This window comes from Lissotriton helveticus, chromosome 6 (genome assembly GCF_964261635.1).
Source record: "Lissotriton helveticus chromosome 6, aLisHel1.1, whole genome shotgun sequence".
NCBI classification, from domain to species: Eukaryota; Metazoa; Chordata; class Amphibia; order Caudata; family Salamandridae; genus Lissotriton; species Lissotriton helveticus.
In genome coordinates this window covers 496,487,713-496,515,073 of record NC_136067.1, presented here as the reverse complement: position 1 = coordinate 496,515,073, position 27,361 = coordinate 496,487,713, and the positions used below count along the sequence as shown (strand labels likewise).

At 46.5% G+C, this 27,361-nt stretch overlaps 1 protein-coding gene across 1 annotated transcript in view; it reads right to left on the bottom strand.

Annotated features, from left to right (window-relative positions):
* LOC144762707 (elongin-A-like) overlaps window positions 1–27,361 on the bottom strand; it is a 586,446-nt gene that overhangs the window by 140,466 nt on the left and 418,619 nt on the right. The window contains exon 8 of the mRNA XM_078647949.1: window positions 711–891. Within this exon, the coding sequence (XP_078504075.1) occupies window positions 711–891 (181 nt within the window). The remainder of the gene's footprint in view (window positions 1–710; window positions 892–27,361) is intronic.

Below are 27,361 nucleotides of genomic sequence, written 5' to 3'. Positions count from 1 at the left end.
AGTGTTTAGAACTGGGACGGGGGAATTGCTGTGCTGGGGGCCGGGTTTAAAGGTTTCAAGCAGAGGGGCCGAGGTGTGAATCTTATTACGCCTCTAAATTTACCAAGCATGATTTACAATGAAATGCAGCATAAAGACATGCGTGGTAAAGGCATGCATAGTAAATGAATGCGCTGTTAAGACACATTTGTAGTTGTGACAGCTTTGCTGAAGCACGCAAGGTTTAGCCATGCGTACTTCTGTCATACAATCCACTTTAAAGAAGACTACTTCAAAACACAGTAACAGTCCAGATCAACTCTCAGAAACTAGCTACTCCCAAACAATCGCTTAACCTGTTCAGCTCTCCACTGCCTTTCGGCTAGATTTATTTATTTAACCACATTCATACACCAAATGTTATTGGTTTTTGCGCTCTTATTCAAATTAAAACAAATGAAGAGGCAAATATTAAACCCAACATAAGACAACATAAAAGCTAGAAAGTCACTGAAGGACACATGTCAAATACCAGAGATGTGATCGTTTGTCTTCATCTTTTCAGCTATAACGATCAAATATATTCTTGCAACTGTTGACATGGAATTAAGAAACAGAAGGACTTTATTTCAGTCTAGAACTATTTTAACTACCTTATTGGTATTAAATGCCTAAGCAGATGTAAGAATGAAAATGTATTATGGAAAAGTAATAATTAACATTGTACTTACCCTTTGGTTTACCAGAATGGGCTGAGCTTATATCCTTTGTGATTTTCTGCAGTTTTTCTTCTCTCTCACTGAACAGTCTTAAATACATTTCACGCCATGATTCATATTCCAGAAGATGCTCATTTCTGAAATCTTTCTGGCAGTGCTTCTTCCATAAATGGTCAGACTCTTCCATGAAATACTATTTTGGGAGCAAACACCACTTTTAAAATGTACTCCTTGAACAAGTACATCTAGTTTTTAACAATTAAGCTTTGCACAGTACAACAAGAATAGTTCTTTGGGGATTGAATAAAAAGGTTATCGACAAATTTAACTGTACATTTGTAACAGCCTCAGATGAAAACCAGCAATGGCAAAGCCAATGGGTCTAATCTGTGACACAGGATACACACCTATTGGCTTTGACAATTTTTTTTTGGTTTTGCCATATTTGTGGCAAAAATACTGTAAAATGGCTGTCCTTGCAGGAATATGCAAGGCACACGTCATAGAATATTTAAGAAATGAAAAGAAAAGCAATTGTTCTAAGATTATGCCATGCCGCATGTCAATGCAGCAGGGAGAGCGCGCAAGTGTGCGTCAATGTGGGGGCGGGAGGTCTAAACAGGCACTAGAGGCGACAACATACACATCAAACCCCATCACCATCCTGATGAAGACCCGCATGTGAGGGTTCAACTTACCTCAGATAACAGTCAGGTCGAAATGTAGATAGCAATAAAAGTCTAGATTGAATATATATACTTTTCGATATGAGTGGTGAACTTTGACTCAGTCATCACTACTCCGAAGGAAAACTATAGTTGGTTAAGAACAACTCAGACAGGCTGTTTTGAATTTGGCTATTGTTAGTCTCTCTCATAGCCATGGATGTTATCTGAGAATTATTTTGCGGACTACATGTTTTACTGTGTCTTTTCCTTTTTCTTAATCACTACACACATGTGCATCTCAATAAACACTTCTTTTCCCACCTATTTCGGAGCAACTCAAATGTTGAATAATGTATATGTTATACATGGGATTGAAATATAAAATATACAATTCAGTTTTAATCAATTCCAAAACAGTGCTGAGTGTGATCTGTGCAAATTGTCTTTTCCCGCTCGCATGTACTGCAAAATGAAGTATTGCAATTGCCTTTAGGACCACACTGTTATTTGTACCATATGCTACCCAGGGCCTATGGGCTTCTTGGGTTACCCCATTAGTCTATAATGGCAGGAGAGGTACCAGGCATCCATGCTGGTCCTCTGGTCATGCATTGAGTTTTCCTAGATCCAGCAGCAGGTCTGAGGTGCTTCTGAGTTCAGGTGGTTAAACCAATGCTCTGCTTCCATGAGTCTGGACCCATTACTCTTCACTGTCTCACACTGCTCCAGGGTAACTGCCCTCTCTTTAACCCTGACTCCCCATGGCATAGAGGGAGGGTGCCAAGAACAGCAGTACAAAGGACAGCACCCCCTTTGGGTTGCAATACTGCACAGGGTGACGAAAACAACAGTACGGTGCACACATATTTTGAAGTGTTAGAATTAACAATGTTGATGTAAAACGAAAGCAAATGGAACAGAATACAACATAGATTTCTTTAATTGGTGATAGCACAAGACAGCCAGCCAACACGTGTTTCATCAGAGAAATAGTGATCTCCGACTCATCAGGGATGGGAATGATACAAAAATTGACCTGAGAACAATGTATAGAATGACAATGTTTGGACAACGCATGTTACCACATATGTGGAAAGTGACATCACCCAACACTTGTAGAAACCATCATATTGAGAAACCCACAACATTTGGTGTGGTGCGTACCCCTTACTAAGCTCTCATAGAATACAATACTAACTATACATGAGTATCATACGTAAGTGATTATGACTGCATATCATCAGTTAGACCGTTAAGGACTATGGGTCAAGTGCAACCAAAACATAAAGCCACTGCCCAATGGTGAAAAACAAGAGAATTCTTGAAATGTAAATTAGTGATGAAGATGAGGGGGTGAATCGGGTAACTAGGGGAGAACAAGCTAAGCAAGTCTAAAATCGTCAAGTGCCTTGATGGCTGATTGAAAGGTCAGTGCAGTCTCAAAGAGAAGTATGAAAAGGACAAGGGGGGGTCATAAGTACCACATAGTACAAGCATTGGCATAGCCAATATGTCTCACTTTAGGGACCTTATCAGTATTTAGTTATGCAGCACAACAACAACTGGTGCACCAACAACTGTTGCATGGCTAAACACTTATAAGGTCCCAAAGGCGAGACCTATTGGCTATGCCAATGCTTGTTACTCATGGTAACACTGTTTGGGCATAGGTTTCATCTCATTAGTACCAGTGTCATAATCAAATAAAGCAATAACCAACTGAAAGATAACTGGTTTAATTTTGCGACTGGCATTTCACTGCATGGGAACACAAAACACAATATTTTGAGTAACTTTTGATATATTTAAGCTAGAAACAACATCTTATTTTGTTAACATCTACAGATTATGCAGCAAATGAAGGCTTGCGTGGCAAATGCGGCAAATCCATACTTCTGCGAAAAACAAAGCACAACAGAATCGAATAACTGCCGAAGCCTGGCGCTAGGCAAGTCTGACCCTGATTGTGTATATTTGTTCCATTACTTAAATAATTATAACTTTTGTGGTGAATCGGCGCCTTAAAGGAGACATTAGGCACAATTCGGGTTTAGGGCAGCTCCTGTCAGCGCTATTGAAGGGGGTGGCAAGGAGGGTGGCCCGGAAGCAGTCGTCCATAATATACCTTGTGCTACCCTCGCACATCAGGGACAGATGGAAGTAAGAAAGCAGGACGGCAGCAGACAGGGAGCGTGAGAAGAACTAACAGGAAACCTTGTGAGTGAAACATGGGGGCGCGAGGGCAAGGTCCGACTGCGCTGGAACTGGGAGCAAGGAGGGCATAGGAGGGAAAGACTAAAGAAGCCAAAGGGGAGGCATAGAGGGGAGGAGCTAAGGTGCAGGAGAAAGTAGAGCGTGAGTGTCACAGAGGAACTGTGGGAGGGGAACAAGGAGACCGATGGACGGAAGCGAAGAAGAGAAGGGGGCGGGAACAGAGACAGGCTGGAGGAGTAAAGAAGGTAAAGGGTGGGTTGAGGGTGGGGAGAGGGAGGGGCGCAAAGAAGGAGAACAGGACAGAGAGGCATATGGGATCAGCTGAATGCTAGGGGCGGGTTGTGGGTGGGGAGAGAGAGGGGCGCAAAGAAGGAGAACAGGACAGAGAGGCACATGGGATCAACTGAATGCTAGCTGTGCCACATGCATCTTATGTCAAACTTTCAGTCTCAACCGAAGTGGCAGTTTCTCTTCAAAGTCTTGTAACAGGTGCTCATTGACGTTAATGTTCCTATCGCAAACTCAAACTTGTACGGCGTTTCTCGTTGTCCAGAAAGGTGCGATGGATAGAAAAGTCAGACCAAGCACGTTTTTCGATTTTGAGCTATCTGAAATTGTTCCCTACTTCATAGAGTGGTTCTCCTTTTCCAAAACACTTGGCATATTCAAGGGGCCATCTAGTAATCCTCTGTCTTGGTAAATTCTTGGCACAAAAAGGAAGCAATTGTAAATATTAAGTCCAAACAAACAAATTCTCTTAACTAAAGAGAAGTCAACACGCGCTGTGCTTTTGAAAGACACAGAGTGCAGGAAATGAGCAGCAGCCGAGTTCATGAATAAAGAGTTCAATGTACAGTGGCAGCGAGAAAATATATTAGAGGCAGCGAACGTGCGGAATAAATGCAGCCGTGAGCAAATAAACAATGAATACGGCCGCGAGACTCACATTAAACGCGGCAGCAATTAAACATCAAACGCGGGTGCGAGTATACGTTACACGCAGGCACGAGTATTCTTCAAACGCTGTCACGAGTATACCTCAGACGTGGCAGCGAATTAACAAACAAAGAAGCGGCCGCAAACATGCTTCAAACGCGAGACAAAAGCAAAAGACACGGCTGTTAGTAAGTAGAAAAAGACGCGGCCACGAGTCAGCTGAGAGCTGAAATCCAAACAGATCAAAGAAGCCGCATGCCAGCTGAGGTTAGGGTAAAACATTAACAAGCGCTTCATCAAAGAAGCCGCGACAGCTGTGCACGACGCGCATGCTCTTGTGCGCGTTCTAGCGAGCTGATCGCCGGCAAAGTAGCATTTCTCAGAGCACCTACTAAATGTCATGCCCCGAGCAGCACATGCGCTGGCTCAGGCGAGACCTAAAAAGGGGGAACTAATGGCGGAAAAAAGTAGGTGAACGCAGGTAAGAAAATGCGTCAAAATCTTATCTCTGCACCGGTGATAATTCCAACCTGGTAGGGCACAAGTCAAAATCAAAATAATGAGTACTGCTGAGAATGGAAGCAGAACGCTGCAGGGATACAAAGAAAATGAGAGGATAAGGGTACGTCGAGGAAATCCTAGTGAAGAATAGTGCACTCAAAGTAAAAAAAGGGGCATGCAATCTACCTGCGAGGTCAGGCCAAAGATAGCGTGCACTGTAAAAATGGGAAATATATCAGAATGTAGCCACACAGGCTTAGAAAACAACAACACCAAATAGAAAAGATTAAGTCAAGTACAGGATGTGGGAATCTCACCGTGATGGCGGTGAACAGTCCAGACCGGCATCAACGTTGCTACTTCTAAAGTAGAGACTACGAAATATATGGGTGATTTGAGAAAAAAGTACCAAAGCAGCTATATGTCAAAGAGGCTCCAGCCCAGGGTGACTGCCTTCTTGCCACAGTGATGCACCAGGGCTACAGCCCTTAATCTTCACTATGGACCCCACCTGGCAGACAGGGGCAGTGAACAGAGGCACACTGGTGGACAGACCAATCCTTGAAGTGGTCCAGACATGGACCACAATCTCATGCCTAGGCCACGGCAAGCACTCATGATTTGTTGCTACCCATGCCTGAAAATTAGCACTAGGAATCCAGATATTGTTGCAAATAGGGCACTTAGGGCAGAGGTGCACGTTTGTCACCATGCTTGGGACTTTTCCGTTCCAATAGTACTCCTTGATGGTATCTCTCTACCACTTTATTAAAGCACAAGTTAGAGATATCCCATGCACTGGGAAGATATTGGAATATACCTGTTGCGCAATTACGGAGGTTTCAGGAAAAAAGATCATGTACAACCATTTACACTTGGATGCCAAATCACAGCCCCTTATTCTTTGAAGAGCACAGAATAAGATGGGAGCTGGCCAGTGGGTTAATCTCGAGGAGAAAAGGATGACAAGGGGCGGATTTCAGAGCCAAGTACTAGGAATACAATAGTTTGTTGAGTGATTATACCTACTGGCATTTCATATCCTCCTTCCTCCAAACCAGCGCTTCATTGCACTGTGAAAGGAAGAATAGCTCTGTTAGAATCAGTGATACCATTGTGTATGATTAATCTAAATGAGGGACTAAAAGTGACAAATAACCGGTCATAGGACCATTTGTCTTTAGCTAACCCAGGGCAATTTTTAGGGAACACCTAGAGCTAGAAGAGTCACTTCTACATCAGGGGAAAGATGAAGAAAAAAAAAAATAAGGCTGCACAGATGGAAATCTGACTAACCTCGTAAAATAATTACACATGCTTACTAGGAGCAACATTTAAAAATCAGTGTAGGGAGTTACTAGAAGATAACCTATTGCAAGAGCAACAATACAGAACGCAAACTTCCAGGTTGCAAACCACCAGTGGCCAATGGTTAAAAATGTTGATGAGGAAGAATATTTGATGAACCAGCATAAAATGGCCAACTGGCATGGGAGGCATGTCCAAGTGGCAGGAAAGCTAGTGAGCGAGTCTCCCTCCTAAAATGGTCTCCTGAAATAGAGTTCAAACAAATAGCAAGTTTGCAATGTGCAGATAATCTTATGATAGATTATTTTCAGATTGGGCATAAGCCAAGCAAGTGGTATTAGAAATCACAAAATAATCAGTAGCACTAACACAGACAAGACCAAAACAATGGTTTTACATCCTAAGTGTATAAAGTTTTCCTCTTGACTCTTATGGGCTAAAACTAGCAACTGTTTCTTACTACAGCTATCTTGGCACCCATACCAGCCACGCACAATGCCATTCTTGACTTTGATTACAAAAAATGTGTGGGTTATCTTGTGAAGCTCTGTAGAAGAAGGGCAACCTCAAAACGACTCCCACGGCCTTATATGAGGCTGAACTGCTTAGTATTGATGCCTTGGTTGATTAGGAAGGGCTTTTTGTAAAAAGGCTTTAAAGTTTCCAGCAATTGCAATGATACAAGCAGTGCGAGTGAGGTTATTTTTAAATGGATGGAACGGATTGGTAAAAATTAGTTTAAGGTATTTTTATTCCTTCAGGCTGTTGCCTTAAAAGAAAATCTGATCACGTTGTTTATAGTCTCTAGTAGAGGGGAGTAGTGATTGGTTTAAAAAAAGATGTGTCTAGATGTGGTCGTTCTTATCAACAGAGTCAACTATGTTTGGTATCTCTTTGCCATTAATGAAAAAAACGTTGCAGTCTTTGGTAAATTCCAAATATTGGCAATGGACAGACGCCATTTGCAGACTCTTCCATCAATTAGTCAAAATTGCTATTGTTTGGTGTGCAATATTTCTTGCCGCTTATCAGAATCAGCTGATCCTAAATTATGGAACGAAACCTTGAGAATGTGCTTGGTATCAATACTATTTGATCATTGTTGGATGTAGTTTTCCAGGTTAAAACTCATAACGTGCATTTGTGATTTGAATATTAAGGTCAATGTTAGACATTTTTGACACTCATGTTTTCATTTTTATGCAAGAAAGGATTGTTTTATTTATTAAAATATAGTATTCACAAATGGAAAGTTGTGAAGACGTTTTTTGGTTGTCTGCCATCTCATTAACTTGGTAATGGCTGAAGGACATTCTTTATGAAATTAAAATAAATGTAGTTTATTGATGTTAATATGGATGTAATGGTATTTAGAAGATGTCTTAATACATTTTCCTTGATTAATTATAATAGATAAGACGCATCCTCAGCTCAATTTAAGGTCTATGGGAGGTTAGCAGAGAAAATCTTCCTGCATAGCAGAACCAGGCAGAGGTGCCCCCAATCCCCTGTTCTGTTCACTTTAGCAATAGAATCTTGTGCTTACTACAAACATTTAGATTAGCATTAAACCTGTCAGTATTCGGGTGGTCTTCCAACAAACGTTTTGTCTTACTCCAGTTTTAGTTTAATTTGTTTTTGTTGGACTTCGGTCTCTGCACAATGTAACACTGCTAACCAGTGCTTAAACGCTTCCGCTCTTCACTTTAAACATTGTGAAATAGCCTTGCATCCAATTGCCACATTTAATTTACGTGTAGGTCCCCAAAGAAGTGGTACCATATATACCCAGGGTCTGTAAATTAAATTCTTCTAGTGGACCTGCAGAACTTATTGTGGTTCCCACTTAAGTGGGCCTTTAAACATATCTCAGGCATGCCACTGCAGCCTGTGTGTGCAGGTTTAAACTGACATTTTGACATGTCAAAATAAACCTTTGCCTAGACTAAACTTCCCTTATTAATACACACAAGTCACCCCATAGGGTAGGCCCTAAGCAGCCCACAGAGCAGGATACGGTGTATTTAAAAAGTTGTACAAGTACTTTCAAGTTTTAAATGTCCTGGTAGTGAAAAGCTCCTACATTAATGTTTCACTACTGTGAGGCTTACCTCTTTCCTAGGATAACATTAGGTTACATAACATTATTACATTTAATGAGCGACAACTTTCAGTTGGGAGCAGGTAGGAATGTTGACTTTGGTGTCTAAATAATTGTTATTTAAAACCCTCTTTAATGGTAAGGTTGAATTTTAAGCCACAATACTGAAAATTAACCTTTTATAAACTTGCCGTTTTCTTGTCTCAACCATTTAGTACCTGCAGTTTGTATGACTAGGTGTAGCTGGCAGTTGGTCTTTGTGTATTACTCCCAGACAGTGAGAGAAAGGGGAAATGGGTATTGGCAGGATGGGTCATCTCTGTCAGGATGAGGGGGAAGCGGTCACATACAGCACTTGCGCATCACAAAGGCTCTCCATTAGCACACTCACAAAGGGATTCACACTAGTCTTTTGTGCCCCTAGTCAAGCTGGGGCTAGGACAGGGAGATAGGAAGTTCCAGACACACCTGTAGGAATGAGGGCTCTGGACGCATCTCCAACTTCAAAGATGGCACCAACTATAAATATTTAACCCTCTTCTGGACCAGTTAATGACTCCGCAGAAAGACTGCTGTTCTGTCCTCCTGCAAGAAGTCTTCCTGTTACCTGAGGAAGGCGGACTGGACATGCGCTTTGAGCCCAGGACCACCATTTTAACTCCAAGGGCTAAATGAGTGGCCTCCTGATCAGAGCCTAAGTGTCAGAAAAGGCTCCAACCATCTTGAACCCTGCATCTGGCCTTTGCTGTGAGTCCCAACATCCCCAGGTGGTGCACCTCCAGTCCTGGACCTATGAAAATGGGGCTAAAGGTGCTGTGATTCAAGTTGTGGTCTCCATTCAGAACAGATACAGCACCATGCAAACCCGATACAGCTCTTTGCAGCGCCTCATCGAAACCGACACATTCTGGAGGCAAGCCTGCATTGTAGCCAGCACAGCTCATCGGAGCCACCATTGCATATTGCATCTTTGGCTCGGACCTCGCATCGCTTCTCCAGACTGCCACTTTACGGAGCATCACTCTACAACTAGGATTTTAGGTACATTTCCCAGCTGGAGAAACTCAGTCCCTCTATCTGGCCGTGCTCCATTCAAGTCCGCTTGAACTTTACGTTATACTAGTTGGGCACAACCAGATAACCACAGTTGGTGCTTAGTGCTTTAAACCCCTATTTTTACCTAATCCTTTAAAATTGTAAATCTCTAGTTCTACTAATTGGATTTTTGTTTTTTTGGTGTCAAATAATTGATTCAAGTGTTTTCTATTTTTTAAATTGGTGTGAGATTTTTCATGTGTTGTGTTTTCACTTTATTACCCAGACTCTCCAGCATGTCGCGATTTCACGATTTGTGGCAAAAAAACTAAAATAAATCACTAAGTCAACTGACTAGCATTATCGCCGCAATATTGACTATTTTGGCCACCCAAAACATCTCCTGGCAGACATCAAAAAAATTATGCCTTCTTATTGGCTGTATGACACTTCACTAAAAGCTGCCGAGGCATTATAGCTGGTAGTTCATTAAGTGAGGGGGTTAGCCACAGAGTGCATGCTCAGTGGTATGTTAATTCTAGTGCAGCCGTTACACAGGATCTGGTGGGTCAGCCTGAATTATTGAGGCACTCACACAGCACAGCAAAAAGTTCGGGCCATGCAGCTGGTCTCAGCTGCTGACCGCTCTCCCGGCGTACTTTAAGATAATGGGAAAGCCTAGTCCTGCTATTTCCAGTATCCTACCCCAGACTCATTCCTCTGTCCTTGTTTTGGCTGGCACCGCCCGCATCACCCAGTGCATCATCATCTTTCTTCTCCAGTAGTCTTAACACTGACAAGGCCCAGTGACTGGTGAGTTTGCAGGGCACGATGAAGTTCTGAGGAGAGCGCTTCTTAGGAAGACTGAAACAGATGCCTTTGTCTCTCACAACAGGAAGGCGCATCTTGCAATCTGGCCCTCCTTCCTCTTGAGTATTAGAAACAAATGCAGCCCTCGGTGGAGGACGAGACACAGGAACCGAAGCTGTCCGTGGCCACTATGAGGAAGCAGGCATTCAGATATTCTAAAATTCCAAGTCACAACAGTCAAACAATTACACATGGTTGGGAGAGGGACAGGTTAAAATGTTCAAGCTGTTTTAATAACTTAGGTAGTGCTTCAGTGAGTATTGCTGCACAGCTTTACGCTATTCTGTAGTTGGGCTCTCTCTGACAGTGGATGTCTTTTCAATTTGTAAGTGACCAGTCACTGTGTGTCTCCCTACAGCTGTAGGTGGTCAGTCTCTAGCAGTGGGTGACTCCATACAGTAGCTCTATGTCTCCAGTCTCTGGCGGTGGGTGTCTGAGTACAGGTGTAGGTGGTGCATCCCTGGCGGTGGTTGTCTTTGTACAGCTGTAGGTTGTCTATCTTTAGCAGTGGGTTTCTCTATGCAGCTGTCGGTCACCCGTCTCTGGTGATCCATCTGTAGTGCCAAGAATCTTGCTGTTGCTGCATGTTTATTTTTCAGTGGAGTTAGGCTGTCTCTGGCAATGTGTGTCCACTCTCTCTCTGTACATGTCTGCTGTCGCGGCTGGCAGTCCATGTGCTTCTCATTATCAACCAGCTGTCCACAAGTCCCTAGGGGCTGGCTGTAACCTAATCTCTGGGTTGCGCTGAGCCATATTTTGGCGGTTACTCTGAGCATTCTGTCAGATTCCAGCTTGTTTGTGAGAGTCAAACAGAATAAAATACAATCTCTAGAGAAGGCACAGGATGAGGCTGGCGCAGTTACTTGTCGAGAAACGGAGGGCTGCCGTTTGGAAAGAAGATGGGTGTGGCGCTTGCGGTATTGTCCGAGGAGAACACTGTACATAACTACAAATAACTCAATCTAACAGGTGTGTTGTGAGATGGGGCACTAGAGTAGCTGGTATAAATTGTGTGTGCATGTACATTAACTGTTAAAAAAAAATTCTTTGGTAGCTTTTCCCGGCAAACTTTCAGTGGAGGGCTGGGGTAGTTGCAGTTAAGTTAATGCATGCGTCATTATTTAACATAGAAATGTGAGCTACCAACATATCAGGGCCTCTTTGTTATAGCCCTAGTAGCCCTGTTAATGAGGCAACAGTATAGCACCACATAATACTCCATTTGTTAAAGTCACCCCAAAAAAATTTTGGGAAGGGGACAGACGTTATAGGAGTTTTGGGAAGTCAACTATATTTAAACGCTACAAAATAGCCAGCACACTTTTAGTCTGAGAGTCACATGGAGGTGGGGGCTGCATTGTGAAAGGGCTTATTCCCAACCCCATGCCACTGATCTGCCTAGAGCAATATTTAATATGCTTACATTAGCAGTGGCAATTAACCTTCACCCACTACAATCCTGCGTCCTAGGGCACCTGAGGAAGAGGTGTCACGCCTCGAGGGTCCAGGATGAAACGGTGCCCTGACAGGTGTGCATACATGGGTGGTAGAATGTCCCAGGGAGCAATAAGCCCCCTCCCCCCCTCACAAGGATAGGGTTGGAGCTGCAGACACTTTAAACATAACTAATTTCAAAGTGGAATACTCTGCTAAAACAGTTTCCATTGATTAAAGGCTGAAAATGAACAATTATGAGTAAAATAAAGTGCTGCAATACTGCCTCAAAATTTCAATTTTCTGTGCTGCAAAATGTGCAAATCTATGCCGCAGTATCCTTTGGGGTCTGATTACTGTTTGTGTGTTGCATAAATACTCCTTCTAAGTGAAGCCTGTAGCTTTTATGCAAAGCACAGGTTAATGTGAGGTTTGATTGTGTTTGACCCAGACAGAAATTGTGGTTGCTGCTTGAGTAGGGTTCACCTCCTCAACCAGCAACCCAGTTGCTCAGATTTGGGAATACATTGTACAAAATTTGAGTATGCAGAGCATAAATGGTCGGAACAGGTACAGCTTTTGGCGCTAGCTCAGCAGAAGCAGGGACTGTGGGCAAAGAGAAGGCTGGTAGAGGAAAGGTGTCTGGTTACAGTGTGGAACTGGATGCAACTCTTGAGGGAAGCTGGGCCTTGATTGTTTAGTGCCTTGTAGTCATGGTCGAGGAGCTTGAAGTGAACACGTTTGTGGCTAGGGAGTCAGTGGAGGTCCTCGAGTTGTGTGGATTTGCATGTGCAGAAAGGTAGCTTGAGAGTGACTTTTGCTTCTGTGTTCTGTAGGACTTCGAGCCTCATGGTGACTTGAGCGCTGATGCAGATGTAGAAGGAGTTGCTGAGCGGTGATGCCGATGTAAAGGGCATTGCCCTTGTCTAGTCTGCTGATGATTAGGTCTTGTGCAACGGATCTTCAGGTGGCCAGCGGGAGTCATCTGAAGACTCTCGGGAAGCATGAGTATGTAGAAAAAGGTATATGCAAGTAGGTTGACTTTGACATCGAAATATAATTGTTGATCGCGTTCCCCAGGATTGTGGCAGAGTTAGATGGGCTTGGTGTTGGTACCAGCTCGGAGGGCCACCAGACCAAGGATCAGAGAAGTGGCCTTTCTGATTATGCCCACTTCCATCTTGCTGGTGTTGAGTTTTATACAGTTATTTATCCAGTTCACAACCTTGGACATGCAACTTTTATTTTAGGAGTTTTATATAGCGCTAGCTAGACCCGAGGGTATCCGAGCGCTTCACAGTAAGTACAATTACATGCAAATAGACAGTACAGATAGTGTGGCAGAACATGAGGATTCGAGCCGGGTATAGAACAAAGGAGCGAACGAGCGGAGGGGCATGGAGGGTGCAGGACAAACAAGACGAGTCTCCAAGAAGGGTCATTGTCCAAACAGAACGGCTGTCCAAAAAGTTTTCTTGATCCGAGTCAGAATCATCGGTCACAAAATTAAAGTTAGGAGTGCCAGCTAAAGTACTTCTTTGGCTCTTATCGGTTTGCTCGAGCACGGTCGAGGAAGAGGACTTTGAGCAGGTTTTTGAATTTTGGAAATGAGGGGGTCGTTCTAATGTGGGGGGGATGGAGTTCCAGATTTTGGGGGTGTTTCCAGCAAACTATTTGGCTGCGGTTTTCTGCTTACGGGATTTCAGCGGGATGAGTAGCAGAGTGTTGGAGCGCCTGAGGTTCCTGGACTGGCTGGCCCTTTTGAGTTTGGCGGCCAAGTATTCCGATTTTGCCTGTGTGTAGGGCTTTGTGCGAGAGGCAGGCTGTTCTGAAGTTGGCTCGCAACTCAATTGGGAGCCATTTAAGTTGTCTGAGAGCAGGAGTAATGTGTTCGAAATTCTTCATTCCAGTGACCATTCTGGCTGCTGCATTGAAGGTTGTTTTCAGGGGGACACGGTGCGATTTTGCTGTCCCAGTCAGAGCTGCAATCCCATAGTCAATTCTGGAGAGCACCAGTGCTTGGGTGGTTTGTTGAAGATCCTTGGGCGGGAGGAAGGGTTTTATTTTGTACAGTAATTTCAAGTTGAGGAAGGCACATTTAGCGGATCTTGTAATGTGTTTTTTCATATCTAGTTTCGGGTCTAGGGTAATACCTAAGGATTTTACCGAATCCACCAGAGTGAGGTTACCATTAAGGGCGTTGATGGCTTTGAGCTATTCTTCAATTTGGGGGGTTTTGTCTTTGTTGGAGATGAAGAGTATTTCCGTTTTCTCTTGGTTGAGTTTCAGGTGATTGTTTGAGAGCCAGTGTTGTACCTCTCTGAGCGTGGCGTTGAGTCGCTGGATGTTGTCAATGAAGTGTTAAATCTAAGGCCAAGGGACAATCGATATTTGCCCGGCGGTATCGCCTCTTTAACCCACGAATTATTAATCAATGAAGAGGCAGGCGCTGGAGACGGGAAGGCAGGAAACAAGGTTTATTCTCTCCGGAGGAGAACACATCAGTTCAAACAGCAGGTATCGTTCTGAGGTGCTCTAACCGCATCTCTGAGGCCTGGCCTCTTATACACAAGTTTATTGCTTTATTACATACAACACATTTCTGGCAAGGCTTTGATATACGGAAAGACATTCTCGGAACCCCCGCTCCCAGCCCGTTCCCACACACAGTTACAGTTGAAGTCCCCACCCCGGTCACAACAGGTGATGATTATCGCGCAGCGGGACATTCCGCCGATTCACGGAATGTGGGGGGTTTGATCGGATCTCATAGGGAGGGGGCTTTGATCAACTCGAGGGTCCTTCAATGAGGGAAACTTCCTACTCTACGGGGGGGGCAATAAACAGTATCGGCAGAGCTAGGTCTCGGCCTGGGAACGAGGAAGACAAACGGGCACACAGGAAAAGGGGATTTGTATCAAAGAGGGCCTGGGACCATGAAAGGAAGGAAGGGAGGTGTCGCGCTGGGGACAGGATGGGGTTCTGAGGCAGAGCTGCGCTGAAGAGGGGTTTATGACCCAAGGCATGTGCGAGCGGGGGTTGTCAGAGTGCGGGCTTTGTGAGGGAGGAGGGCTATGCTGGGGGCCTGTGGCATGCAAAAGGGTTTGTTCTGATCGAGGCACCTAAAATGGCGGGTGCGCACGACAAAAAAGTGTGGCATCAGGGAAAAAGGCAAGATGGCGCAGATAATGTTTACCAGACTGTACTAATTTTCCACAGTCCTCCCTTTAACATATCCAAGACATCTTGCTGGCCTATTTCCAATTCATGTCGACGGTGGTGGTCATAGGAAAAGAAGTAGGTACCCAGGTAAAGGAGTTATAAACATTACATTTTAAAATCTTTCATCTTAGGAGGCGGGTCTATCGAAAAAAAACTCGTTTGCAGGAAAGTCATAGTAATGCAATAACAGACAAAAATGATTCTGTAGTGAGAGCATTGAGTACATTTCACAGCTACTTATAGTCGTTTTGAATGTAAATTGATAGGTCATTACATATGTGAGGTCTGTTCATGTTTGGTTGGGGCATAATTAATACAATGGTGGCTGGGAGAGAAATGAGACGTAGCAAAAACGATGATTGAGGGTGTCAATGTTCGAAGTTAAATGAGTTCTCAGCATTCTTTGTCGTCTTTTGTTGGCGCTGTGGAGCACCGGCGGTGGAGCTAAGGGTCCAGCTCTGTTCTAGGTCCCGCGTTGCAGGGCACGACCTTTTCCTCGCGTTTCCGGTCAAAAAGGTCTTTTTCGCCCTGTGTCCTTTGAGTTGATTGTCAAAAAGGTTCAGATGGAAGAAATGTGCGTGTGAGCAGTCCTTTAGGGTAGGTCGGAAAAAAGGGGGATGGAGCAGGGCCAGATCGGGAACAGACTAGGGGGACGGAAAATTTCAGGTAGGCGGGCTCATGACCGAGTTTAGAGAGCGGGGACTTTTCGGCATATATTGAACATCGAGCAGGGGCATCAGGTCAGCCTTTTCCTCTTATTTTGTCGAAAAACAGTGCCTCGTCCTGCAGCTCCTTACTGTCGCGGTCTCGCCTTGGCCAATGTCGCAGATGTTCCATAGTCTGTAGTCAGGCCACGTGCTCCCACATCCGGTCCTTCTTTCCTCCGACAGTCGTACCCTTAAAGGAGTTTGAAAAGACAGTCTTTAGAGAATTGGCAGAGGAAGGTAATCACATAAGTCTATTTCTCTCCCGGCAAAAATGGAAACGTCCGTCATATTAGGGTTCGCAAATAACATATAAATGATTGATGATGGGCCTGCTGGATTTACTATAACTTTCCTTCACAACCATTTCTTTGGTGTTTGTTGGTCGTGGGACGAGATCCGGTACCTTTTATTGTATTACAGTTACGTCAGTTCTTCTGACGGAGACCCACCTTCCTAGTACGAGCCTTACAAAGCTATACCGTTCTCCTGGGCTTTATATAAAAAAAACGCAATGTGCTATCACCATGGTTTGATAGGTATCTTTCTGAGAGATGAATATAGGCTAAACATTTTTCATTCTATCAATGCATCCTGCCTTTCAGCTAAACATTTTACTTTCAACAGGGTCTATTGCAACGATTTCTTCACTTCGGTCTAATCTTAATTTTGCAAACATCGTTCTAGATTCTACATGGCCTCTTACAACCTGACTACTTAATTAAGAAAAACCGGGGTTTTATGGAAAACAACTAGGGACATAGAAAACTGTGGTAAGGGCGTAAATCGACCCATCTCTTCAACCGGGGGTGAGGGACAGTTTTATAACTCTCGTCTGGGGCAGCTGTTACGAAACAGGGGGCGTTCCGGGAACATGAGGATGTTTCGCTCACCTTTACTGTTTGGGTATTGTGACAATTCGGGACGGGGAAGGTCGCGTTATCTGAGGCGTCTTTTTTATAACACAGGAGCCGCTGACATGTAGTTCCTTTATTTCGGGTCAGATTAGGGAACCTCAGTCGTCTTACCTGTCCTTTTTTTTTATAGCAGAAAGGTAGTGACACGGCGTCAGGGTGGTTTTTTTTATTTAGGATAAATTTCGAGCAAATACTTGTGGTATTTGGGGCCAATTGGTGGTGCACTAGGTGGTGGGGGGGAAGAGAGAGAGAGAGAGAGAGAGAGAGAGAGAGAGAGAGAGAGAGAGAGAGAGAGAGAGAGAGAGAGAGAGAGAGAGAGAGAGAGAGAGAGAGAGAGAGAGAGAGAGAGAGAGAGAGAGAGAGAGAGAGAGAGAGAGAGAGAGAGAGAGAGAGAGAGAGAGAGAGAGAGAGAGAGAGAGAGAGAGAGAGAGAGAGAGAGAGAGAGAGAGAGAGAGAGAGAGAGAGAGAGAGAGAGAGAGAGAGAGAGAGAGAGAGAGAGAGAGAGAGAGAGAGAGAGAGAGAGAGAGAGAGAGAGAGGAGAGAGAGAGAGAGAAAGAGAGAGGAGAGAGAGGAGAGAGAGAAAGAGAGAGAGAGAGAGAGAGAGAGAGAGACACACACACAACAACAGGCTAATAGTACACGTGCGACATGGGGAGTGGCCGTGCATTAAGATAGGCTATTCAGCGTATTATACAAACATAAGACATTACGGGTCCGTGTTAGAATGTTGAAAGCATGCAGTTTGGGATGGACGAGCATTAGGCCGGGTACAGGGGACATGCATCGAGTAAAAGGGCAGCATTGTGTCGCATTTCTTGCATTCTCGCTCCTTTAACCAGTTAAGTCAACGCGTCAGTCATACACAAACATCATCTCATAGTTTCAGACATACGTGACAGGTGTCCATTCACGCAACACGGGATCAAGGGTGATCGCTTTCATCATATCATACAATTTATTGGCTCTTCTGGTACAAGAGCAGTTTGTGGGTGTGTTTAGGTGCCACCAGGCAGTGTAGTCCGCTTCGTGTATCAGACATGGCGAGGCTTCAGATCCTTCACCGTACCTTGGTCGTGATTCCGATGTGGCCTGCAGGGGGGGAAAAGGAGGGGAGGGGGACAACATTCGAGCATATCAAAAGCACGGGTACGAAAGTCTTTTACTTACCTCATACTCGTCTTATCTCCTCGGGATAGAATCACTGGGGTGGTGGTTTCTGGAGCCAAGGGGGGGGGGCAGTGTGTCCTTATAGGCTGTGAGTAGGAAAACGTTAGAGAATCAGAAGCACTTAGCGCGAGGTTTCTAGTTGGTAGGTGTATTTAACTATCGGGGTCCTTAAATCTCTTTCAACGCTGTGATGTTCTAAGGTTTATCAGCTCTTCGGTCAACTCTGTTCCTAGTACCTTTGAGTGTCGTATCTTTATAATATTCTATCATTTTCATCGTTTCACTTTACCCATCCTTTATATTCCATCCTTTCACACCATTCGCTTTTACCCATCCCCAGAAGTCGAAGTCTTTCTCCATGCGCGAGTCCCTGAGTCAGTCGCATATTTGACGGCAGAGTGTCGTGTCTCAGATTCGATCCTCCATCCGGGGCTGGGCAACCATCTTCTACTAACCTTAAAGAGAGAGCAGAGTAGGGTGCACAGAAAAAAACTCTCCCGCCGATCCCACATTTTAAATAAAGCATGCAATACCCGTTCATAGTTTCGAAAACCTTTATTTTCACAATCGTTCAGCATGTTGATAGGACAGTGTGATCGGGGTTGGCCGGATACGGCAATGGCTAAAGTGCGTACAGTAGGGGGGGGGGCTATTTTGTAGGATTAAAAACATGTTTTAAAAAGGTTCATTCATTCATTTGCAGGGAACTAAAAACGTCTATTGAATAGTTGAGGGGCCAAGGGCATTCATTTCATAATTGGGGACACAGTTGGGCTAGGTGTAATCAAATTCCTATAGGTATACCATGGGAGCGTGTCATAAGCGAGGTTACATGTCAGACATGATAATATCATAATGAATCGTACATTTGAAAAACATTTTTCACGCGGTCCTTTTATATGTTCGTCGAGTGAATCCTCCCCCTCTTTTTTTTTTGTCAAGTGTACAAAGGATCATAACATATCTCGGAACATCGAGTCTTTTTTAGCAAAAGAAAACACCACGAGGCGTTCGTAAGTTCCTATTGTTACCGGCGCCATTTTGGGCGGGGCGGGCTGGTCCGGAAGTAGTATCAAGGGAAAAAAATGTTTCCTACAACCGGCAGTTGACCAGAGTCCTTTTCGGCAGTTCGAGAATTCATGCTAACAGAAGGAGTGGCTATGTCATGCTTATTTCGTTAGCGGTCAAGGCAGTTGTCCCTCACCGGAAGCCTGCAGGGGCCGAGGGCTCCGGGGACTTTTGTAGAATCTTCAAGGCTGTGGGGGTGCTGTTGGAGGTGGGGGCTCGTGCTCCGGTGGGCAAGCGCCCGAGTTACGTTGCTGTTCACAGTTACTCTAGCGGCCGAGACCCGCCTTTCAGGGGGCCCAGACGCCATTTTGAGGCCTGCAGGGGCCGCCCTTCGTCGAGTCCGCAAGAGTGGAGGAGACCTTTTGGAATGAACCCATGTCCAGTGCTGCGGAAGTATGGCCACCTGCGGTGCATGTTCGGTGCTGTGCAAGTTTCGGCACCGTTGCATGTTCGGTGCTGCGCAAGTATCGGCACCGTTGCATGTTCGGTGCTGCGCAAGTATCGGCACCGTTGCATGTTCGGTGCTGCGCAAGTACTGGGGCGCCACCATGGTATGTTCGGTGCTGCGCAGGTATTGGCACCACCGCCTGGCTGGAGGAGTTCGGCGCTGGGTCGGGGGCTGGGAAACCTCCTATCCGTGGAGGTGGGAGAGGCTCGTCCGCGTCGCCTCTCCCTCCCAGCCCGACCTGGACTAATTTTCGCGGAGGTATGTACAAGACATCCCTCTCCCCAGAGTTGTCGCAGCCATTATTCAAGTGGCGCCTGGCGTGCTGCTGCGGCCATTACGGAGGAGAAAAGAAAGAAGTGTCCCGTCCTTCTCTGGGCCGGGCTTCCGGTGGATGTCAGCCGGACGCCTCTTGTTCTGGCCCCATGAACGGGTTCCTTGGCTCATCGGCTGCAGCCGAATCCAGTTGGCCCCAGTCCCTGGCCATTGGTGGCCGGACCGGGGAGACATGTGGCGGGACTATCTGCAACTCTCACGTGCCACCGTGGCCGGACTGGGGGAGAGAGAGAGGGAGGGGTCGAGGACATAGACATTCCCCCCCTACAACTCTCCGGTGTGGTCAAGGTGATCCCCTGGCTGGGTCCCGCTGGCCCTTGTCTCTCCTCCGGCTCCACCCTATGTTACGATTTCCTGGCCGACTGTTGGCAGCAGGACCCGCCTTATATGGGTTGCTGCCAGCTGGGCGTAGCCGTAACCCTGCCCTACTTTGGAAGGTTCCAGAATGGGGGGGGGGCGAATGTTCTGCTGACTTTCATTTTCTAGCTTACTGTTATTTGTTTCTTGTTCGCCATGTTAAATAAAGGTTCAAGTTCATCAGTGGCCTACGGATTTCGTTTTCTCATTCCTTTCTTTCCAGGTTGTTTCATGCTAAAGCTTCTGTTAACAGAAGTTTAAGTAACACGGTAACACAGGCAGAGGGGTGACGCAGATTCATGCATCACGTACACACAAACTCAGACGGGGAGACAGTACAAGTATTATATAGAAAGACCCAAGACAAACATAAAACAGTTATTGGCCACAATTATCTTATTTCTATATGCTGCGCATACTTTTTGTTAGAGCAATGGGGCAGGCTTTAGTTATATGCCTATAAGGATGCGGAAGAAAGGAGGTAGTAGGTTTTCAGACATTGGCAATATCCCTAGTCCTCTCAGCGAAGGATACTTGTGCAACCCTTACCTTGAAATACCCTAAACCTTTCCCTACTTAGCTAAACATAAGGTTGCTTGATCATGTGTGTACGTTATTCTTTCGGGTTTCTTCGGGGTTTGTCGTCTGTCAATTTAGAGCTAGACTGGGTTTTCCCGTCTTATCGTTGTTGGGTCTATGAGGACTCGAACATGTCGCTGAAATCGGCTTGGCGAAATCTGTGCCATCGGGCGTAATCGAACGTGGTGGTTCTATCTGGCCTGTTCAAGTCAGTCTGATTCATCTTTGTCTCGCGCCTTTTCCCTTTCTGCCGGCCTGTTATTCCTGTCGGTCCTCTGCTCCTACTCACGTTCAGTAGAGTCGGGCATTGGGCTTTCCAGTGCCCGGCATATCTACAAAAAGCACATTGGTTTTGCCCTAAGTCTGGCCGTCCTGTGCGTAGTGTCGGGGGATTACTTTCGGGACGTTGTGTTCTGGGGTCGTCCTGTCGATATGTTCCTTTACCTGCTCTGTCCTCGTCTCTTTTCTTTCGTTGCATTGCTTCTTTGCGCCACATACCGAGGCAGTCGAGCATAATAGGCGTTGTCTTATTATCACGAAGGGCTATTTCTAACGTTTCTATTTTATCAAGATCGAAGGATCCTATCAGTGGCCACTGTTTCTCTTGACTTTCTTTGGTATACCTGTGCCACAGTTTACTATAGGCTATGGTAACTAATCCATAGTTTATGAACATGTCTTTATTAGGGGTGCCTTCCAGCGGAGCTAGATGATCCACCTCTAATAAACGGTCCGGGCTGAACCAGTTATCGACCAGTGGGGAGAAGACAGACATGACAGCTCACAACGAGGGACAAAAGTCAGCACTGCCTATCTTATCACTGTGTGCAAAGACTAGACAGAATATTTCTATTCTACGTTGTTTGCAGGCAGTGAATACCTCATGAACCAATATCAAATGAACAAAAAGAGGACCAGTGGGAAGAATAAGTAGATTCGCAAAAGATCTGCGTCCTCTACCCTTTCACTATCTGCAAAGGGGAACCTGTTCTTTCCTGTTTGTAGACAGAGAATCTCCAGAAAACAATCCGCGAACAGTAGCTCGGGGTCAAAAACAGTTAATCAGTGGCCGTTAATAAATAATCGATTCAGTGGGGGAGAAAGATAGGCGCGACGGCTGCGTTACCTATCCTTCACTGTTTGCAAAGAGAAAAGAGCCTACTGTTTCTTCGTGTGCAGACAGTGAATCTCCAAATAGGTCAACAAAGAGTAATACTAGTATTTTCTGAACAATTAAACAATTATTTCGTGTTTCGTCGTGTCTACACGACCTTACCCGGACTGTATGGACGGTTTCTTGTCTTCCGAATCCAGCGCCCGATCGTCCTCTTTTCTTTGTATTCCTCGCAGCACTCCTGATGGTTCCCAGTCAGGACCGTAGATCACTCGGGAGAGGTCTGTTCGGAACCAGTGAAGTTCGGATGATCGGCTGCCAGACGAGGGTCTATTGGGCAAGAGCTCTCCCGATCGTTGCAGTCGTTCACTTTGTCGTCAGGACCTCTCCCACTGGATCCACGAGTCGCTGATGGGCCCCACGTTGGGCGCCAATTGTTAAATCTAAGGCCAAGGGACAATCGATATTTGCCCGGCGGTATCGCCTCTTTAACCCACGAATTATTAATCAATGAAGAGGCAGGCGCTGGAGACAGGAAGGCAGGAAACAAGGTTTATTCTCTCCGGAGGAGGAGAACACATCAGTTCAAACAGCAGGTATCGTTCTGAGGTGCTCTAACCGCATCTCTGAGGCCTGGCCTCTTATACACAAGTTTATTGCTTTATTACATACAACACATTTCTGGCAAGGCTTTGATATACGGAAAGACATTCTCGGAACCCCCGCTCCCAGCCCGTTCCCACACACAGTTACAGTTGAAGTCCCCACCCCGGTCACAACAGGTGATGATTATCGCGCAGCGGGACATTCCGCCGATTCACGGAATGTGGGGGGTTTGATCGGATCTCATAGGGAGGGGGCTTTGATCAACTCGAGGGTCCTTCAATGAGGGAAACTTCCTACTGTACGGGGGGGGCAATAAACAGTATCGGCAGAGCTAGGTGTCGGCCTGGGAACGAGGAAGACAAACGGGCACACAGGAAAAGGGGATTTGTATCAAAGAGGGCCTGGGACCATGAAAGGAAGGAAGGGAGGTGTCGCGCTGGGGACAGGATGGGGTTCTGAGGCAGAGCTGCGCTGAAGAGGGGTTTATGACCCAAGGCATGTGCGAGCGGGGGTTGTCAGAGTGCGGGCTTTGTGAGGGAGGAGGGCTATGCTGGGGGCCTGTGGCATGCAAAAGGGTTTGTTCTGATCGAGGCACCTAAAATGGCGGGTGCGCACGACAAAAAAGTGTGGCATCAGGGAAAAAGGCAAGATGGCGCAGATAATGTTTACCAGACCATACTAATTTTCCACAGTAGGTGGTTTCCAGATATAGCTTCGTGTCATCCGCATATAGGTGGAAGGGGAAGTTGGATTTCTTGAGTAGGGTGGCAAGGGGTTCAATGTAAATTTTGAAAAGCTGAGGGGAGAGCACTGACCCTTGTGGAACACCCCTGTTGACAGGGTGAAGGTCGGACTCAAAGTTTTTAAATGTTATTCTTTGTGAGTGGTTGTGGAGAAAGGAAGAGAACCAGTGGAGGACCGTGTCTTCAAGACCAGCCCTTTCTTGTAGGACCATGATGAGCAATTTGTGATCGACTGTATCGAATGCGGCCGATAAGTCTAGGAGGATGAGAATGCAGCATTGGTCTGAGTCAAGTGACCTGTGTATATCGTCTATGACATGGAGTATTGCGGATTCAGTGCTGCAGCATTTTCTGAAGCCCGATTGGTGGAGATCGAGCAGTCTGATGTTGTCAAAGTGATGGGTCAGCTGAGGAAGTACACATCTTTCCAGGATTTTGGACAGAAGAGGTAAGTTTGATACAGGTGTAAAGTTATTCAGATCCTCAGTGTCTAGCCCTGGCTTTTTCAGCAGAGGCATGACCTGACCAACTTTGAGGCAATCTGGTACGATTCCAAAGCTTAGTGAGCAGTTAATGATCTTTCAACATAGCGGGGCAAGGACGAGCTACAGGTCCTTGGCCAGTTGAGGGGGTAGCTGATCCAGGCGTGGGATGAGGGTTTAGCTTTGGAGATTAGTTTGAGTATCTCTGCTTCCTGAATGGGAATAAAGGAGGGCCAGTGTTTTGAGGGTTTCTAGGAAGCGCTATCATTGGTTTCCAACGCCTGGATCTCGGTGGAAGGGATGGGATTTTAGCCTAATTAGAGATTGATCTTGGCAATTTTGTCATTGAAAAAGATGGCGAAGTTGTTACATCGTTCTTTGGATGCCTGCGTTGAGGATGTCACTGGCTTAGAGGTTTGATTCCTGATAATATTGAAGAGCATTTGGATCGATGTTTTGCGGTGTCTAGCGCAGAGCAGAAAAAAACTGTCTTTTTGTTCTTAATGTGCTTTTTGTAATTCCTGCGGGCTGCTTGGAGTGGAGGGCGGTGGGATTGTTCCTCCAGATTCTTTCTGAGGAGCTATATAGGCAAGAGGCAATTTCCGTGATGGAGATATTATTGTGAATGGTTGCTATGCCCCCTCCTCTTTGCACTTGCCTGTCTTTGTTAATCGTTGTGAATCCCAGAGGCACCAGCATGTCCATGTCCATTTAGGGGAGATTATTGAGCCAGGTCTCCGTGATGAATGCTATGTCTATATCATGGGAGAGGATGGTTTCTGCTAGTTTGGTTGCATGTTTAGAGGCAGATCTGCAGTTTAAAAGCATGCAGTTAATAGGGGGCCCTTCTTTGCTCATGATCTTAGTAGATGGGGCTCTAGGTAGAGAGGATAGGTGAGCTGGGGGTCTAGGGTCTCTCGTTGGGGAGTGTTCTCTTCCGACTCCCGTAATTACTAGAATCATAGATTTGGGGGAGGAATTAGAAGGAGGGGGTCATAGGTTGAAGCTAGGTATGCCGCTTCCTGAGAGGAAAGTGTGTTTTTTGCTCTTCTGGGTCTTTCAGAGCGATTCCCTGTACCTATTCTGTTGGTTGAGGGCCGGGACCTGGGGGAAAAGGGTTCCCGCTGGAGGGTGGTAATGTGGCATGCCAGGGTTGGGGAAGAGTTGGCAGAGCGGTGGCGGGCTGAGTGGGCTTTCGGATCGTGACCAGGTTGGATAGAGTTTCGTTCAGGCCTCGGATTTGGATTTCAAGCTGAGTTTCCCGGAGGTTGAGGCATTGCATCATGTTATCCAAGGTGGGAGGGAGGGTGTCTGGGGCAGCAGTGCCTGAGGGGGAGGGGGGTGGATCCTGGTCTAGGTGGTTATTGGTGGAAGAGCTGCCTGGTTTGACTCTGGAAGGGATCAAGCACAGGAGGACTAGTGGCTCATGACGAGGGTCGCACCTCCTGTGGTCGAGGGAGTGGTGAAACTGTAGGGAGGCTGAGCTTGGGGGTTATGCTCGTTCCTGGATGACAGGTTGGGATGAGAGGGGTGGCAAGGGTGGTAGGATCGTCTGCCAGAGGGGATGGAATCGTTATTCGGAGGGGCAGAGTTGCGGTAGGTGACTCGGGAGGGAGGGGGATCTCGAAGAGGCGAGGGTTCTGGCGAGAGGCGTCTGGCTCCTCACCTGTCATGGAAGGCTCATTGGGGGAAGGGAGGTGTCAGGTCGGGTGGCGTAGTGTGCAGGGGTGCCTTTTTTAGTGAGAGGAAGAGGGAGTCAAAAACCTTGAGGTTATCGTTATTAGCTTGTATCAGGACTGTGCCATTCGCGTAGATGGTTATGGAGATATTACCGCTCAGCGTCTGGTGGTTCGGGAGAGAGGTCGTCAATTTGCAGCTATGGGATGTGATGGTATTTTTGGAGCTGTGGAGATGTGTGTTAAGGATGATAATCCAATTGTCGGGTCTTTCAGTATGGAAGATGAGGTCCATTTTTATCTGCCCTCTAGAGGAGCAGTGGAAGGTGTCTACGAATAGTTTTTCGGGGTGCTGTATGATCAGTCTAGGTTTGAAGTGTCTCTTCGCTTTACTAGAGAGGTTGGGAAGTGATCGCGAATGAGTTTGGCCCGTGGGGTATGAGGTATTTTGGGGTTCGAAGGGAGGCAGCCATTGGCGAGACTGGTGGCATTTTGTCTGGGTTAGGAGGGAGGCGGGTTCCCTCAAGTGTGTATTACGAAAGATTGTCATGCGGAGGAGAGAGCGCTATCTGGTCAGGTGAGCGGGGTAGGGGAGCTTGAGAAATTGCCTCCCGGGAGGAAGGGAGTAGTGGAGAGGGGCGGGCGGAGTAGGGCTTCTCTGGGCCCTGGTTTGGGAGTTAGTGTTGGTCTGATAACTTAATAAGGGGGTCTGTGTCGTTTAGGGTATTCTCTATTGGTGGCAGGGACACCTCAGTGGAGATGTGACGGTGGATCAGAGAATTAGGTCCTGGGTGTGCATTACGGGGACGGGTTATCCGGAGGCTGCCTACACTACCCTGTGGGTCCAAGGCAGCATGAGGGGGGGGGTATTGGATTGGGACTCTCTTGTGGCCGGTTCTGGTTCGGCCCCTAGTGGCCATTTAGGGGTCAGGCACCTGGAGGCTGCCTACACTGACCTGTGAGTCCTTGTTACGATGTCCGGAGCGTTGGAGGGGCATTAACTAGAGGCCCTCTTGTGGTCGGTCCTTGGCGAGCTTTCCAAGGCTCCCCAGAAGTAATCAGGAGATCTCTATGGATTCATCCGAGGGCGGTCATCTTAGTGTCAGACACTTTAGTGCACTCCGGGTAGCCCTCGCGGGGCTGCTTCAGTCCTGTGCTCGTGATTCCTGGGGAGCGGGCACAATAGGCTTGAGGGGCCATGAGGCTGGGAGTGATCCAAGGAGTATTTCTGACTCTGCTGAAGGGAGAGTTATTTTTCGAAGGTCGTGAAAATAGCGGCCATTACTGGGTCTGGCCCAGTGTGATCTTGTTGTGTTGAGTCTCGGGGCTCAGCACCCGCCTAGAGACAGCATATTTACTGATTGGGGTCAGGCTGGTCCCTCCTTACTGTGGAAAGGTGAATCCGGGAGTAATTGTCTCTACTGAAGGGAGACTTTTTTTTTTTTTTTTTTTTTAATCGAAGGTTGCAGGAATGGTGGCCATTACGGGGTTAGGCACAGTGGCATCTTGCTAAGTTGAGTCTCGTTGCTCAGCTCCCGCCTCGCGACAGCCTATTTACTGTCTGGGGTCAAGCAGGGCCCTCCTTACTGTGGAGCTGTGAATCAGGGCCTCATGGGATCTTCATACGGACTCAATGTTGTACGGTCAAGGCGGCCATTACGGGGTCAGGCAGCAGAGGCTCATAAAGTGACAAGTCCCGGGGCTCCGCTCCGGCCTCGGGACAGCCTGGTTTTCGTCAAGGGTGGCACATGACCCGCCTTGTAATGGTTGGTATCATTGAGGCTATCAGAGGTCTTCTAAGGGCCTTATTGATGGCTGCTTTCTGTATTGATTCTGCGACTGGTGGCCATTATGTGGACAGGCATCGGGGGCTCCTCAAGTGTTGTGTCCCGGGGCTCCGCTCCCGCCACGGGACGGTCTGTTTTTCCATCGAGGGTCCCAAATGACCCGCCTTACAATGGTCTGTAAGATCGAGGCTATCAGAGGTCTTCTAATGGCCTTCTGGCTGGCTACTTTCTGTATTGGATCTGCGACTGGCGGCCATTACGTGGTCAGGCATCGGGGCTCCTGAAGTGTTGTGTCCCGGGGCTCCGCTCCAGTCTAGGGATGGCCTAGTTTCCGTCGAGGCTCGCAAATGACCCGCTTTGCTTTGGTCGGGAGGATCCAGGTTGCCAGGGACT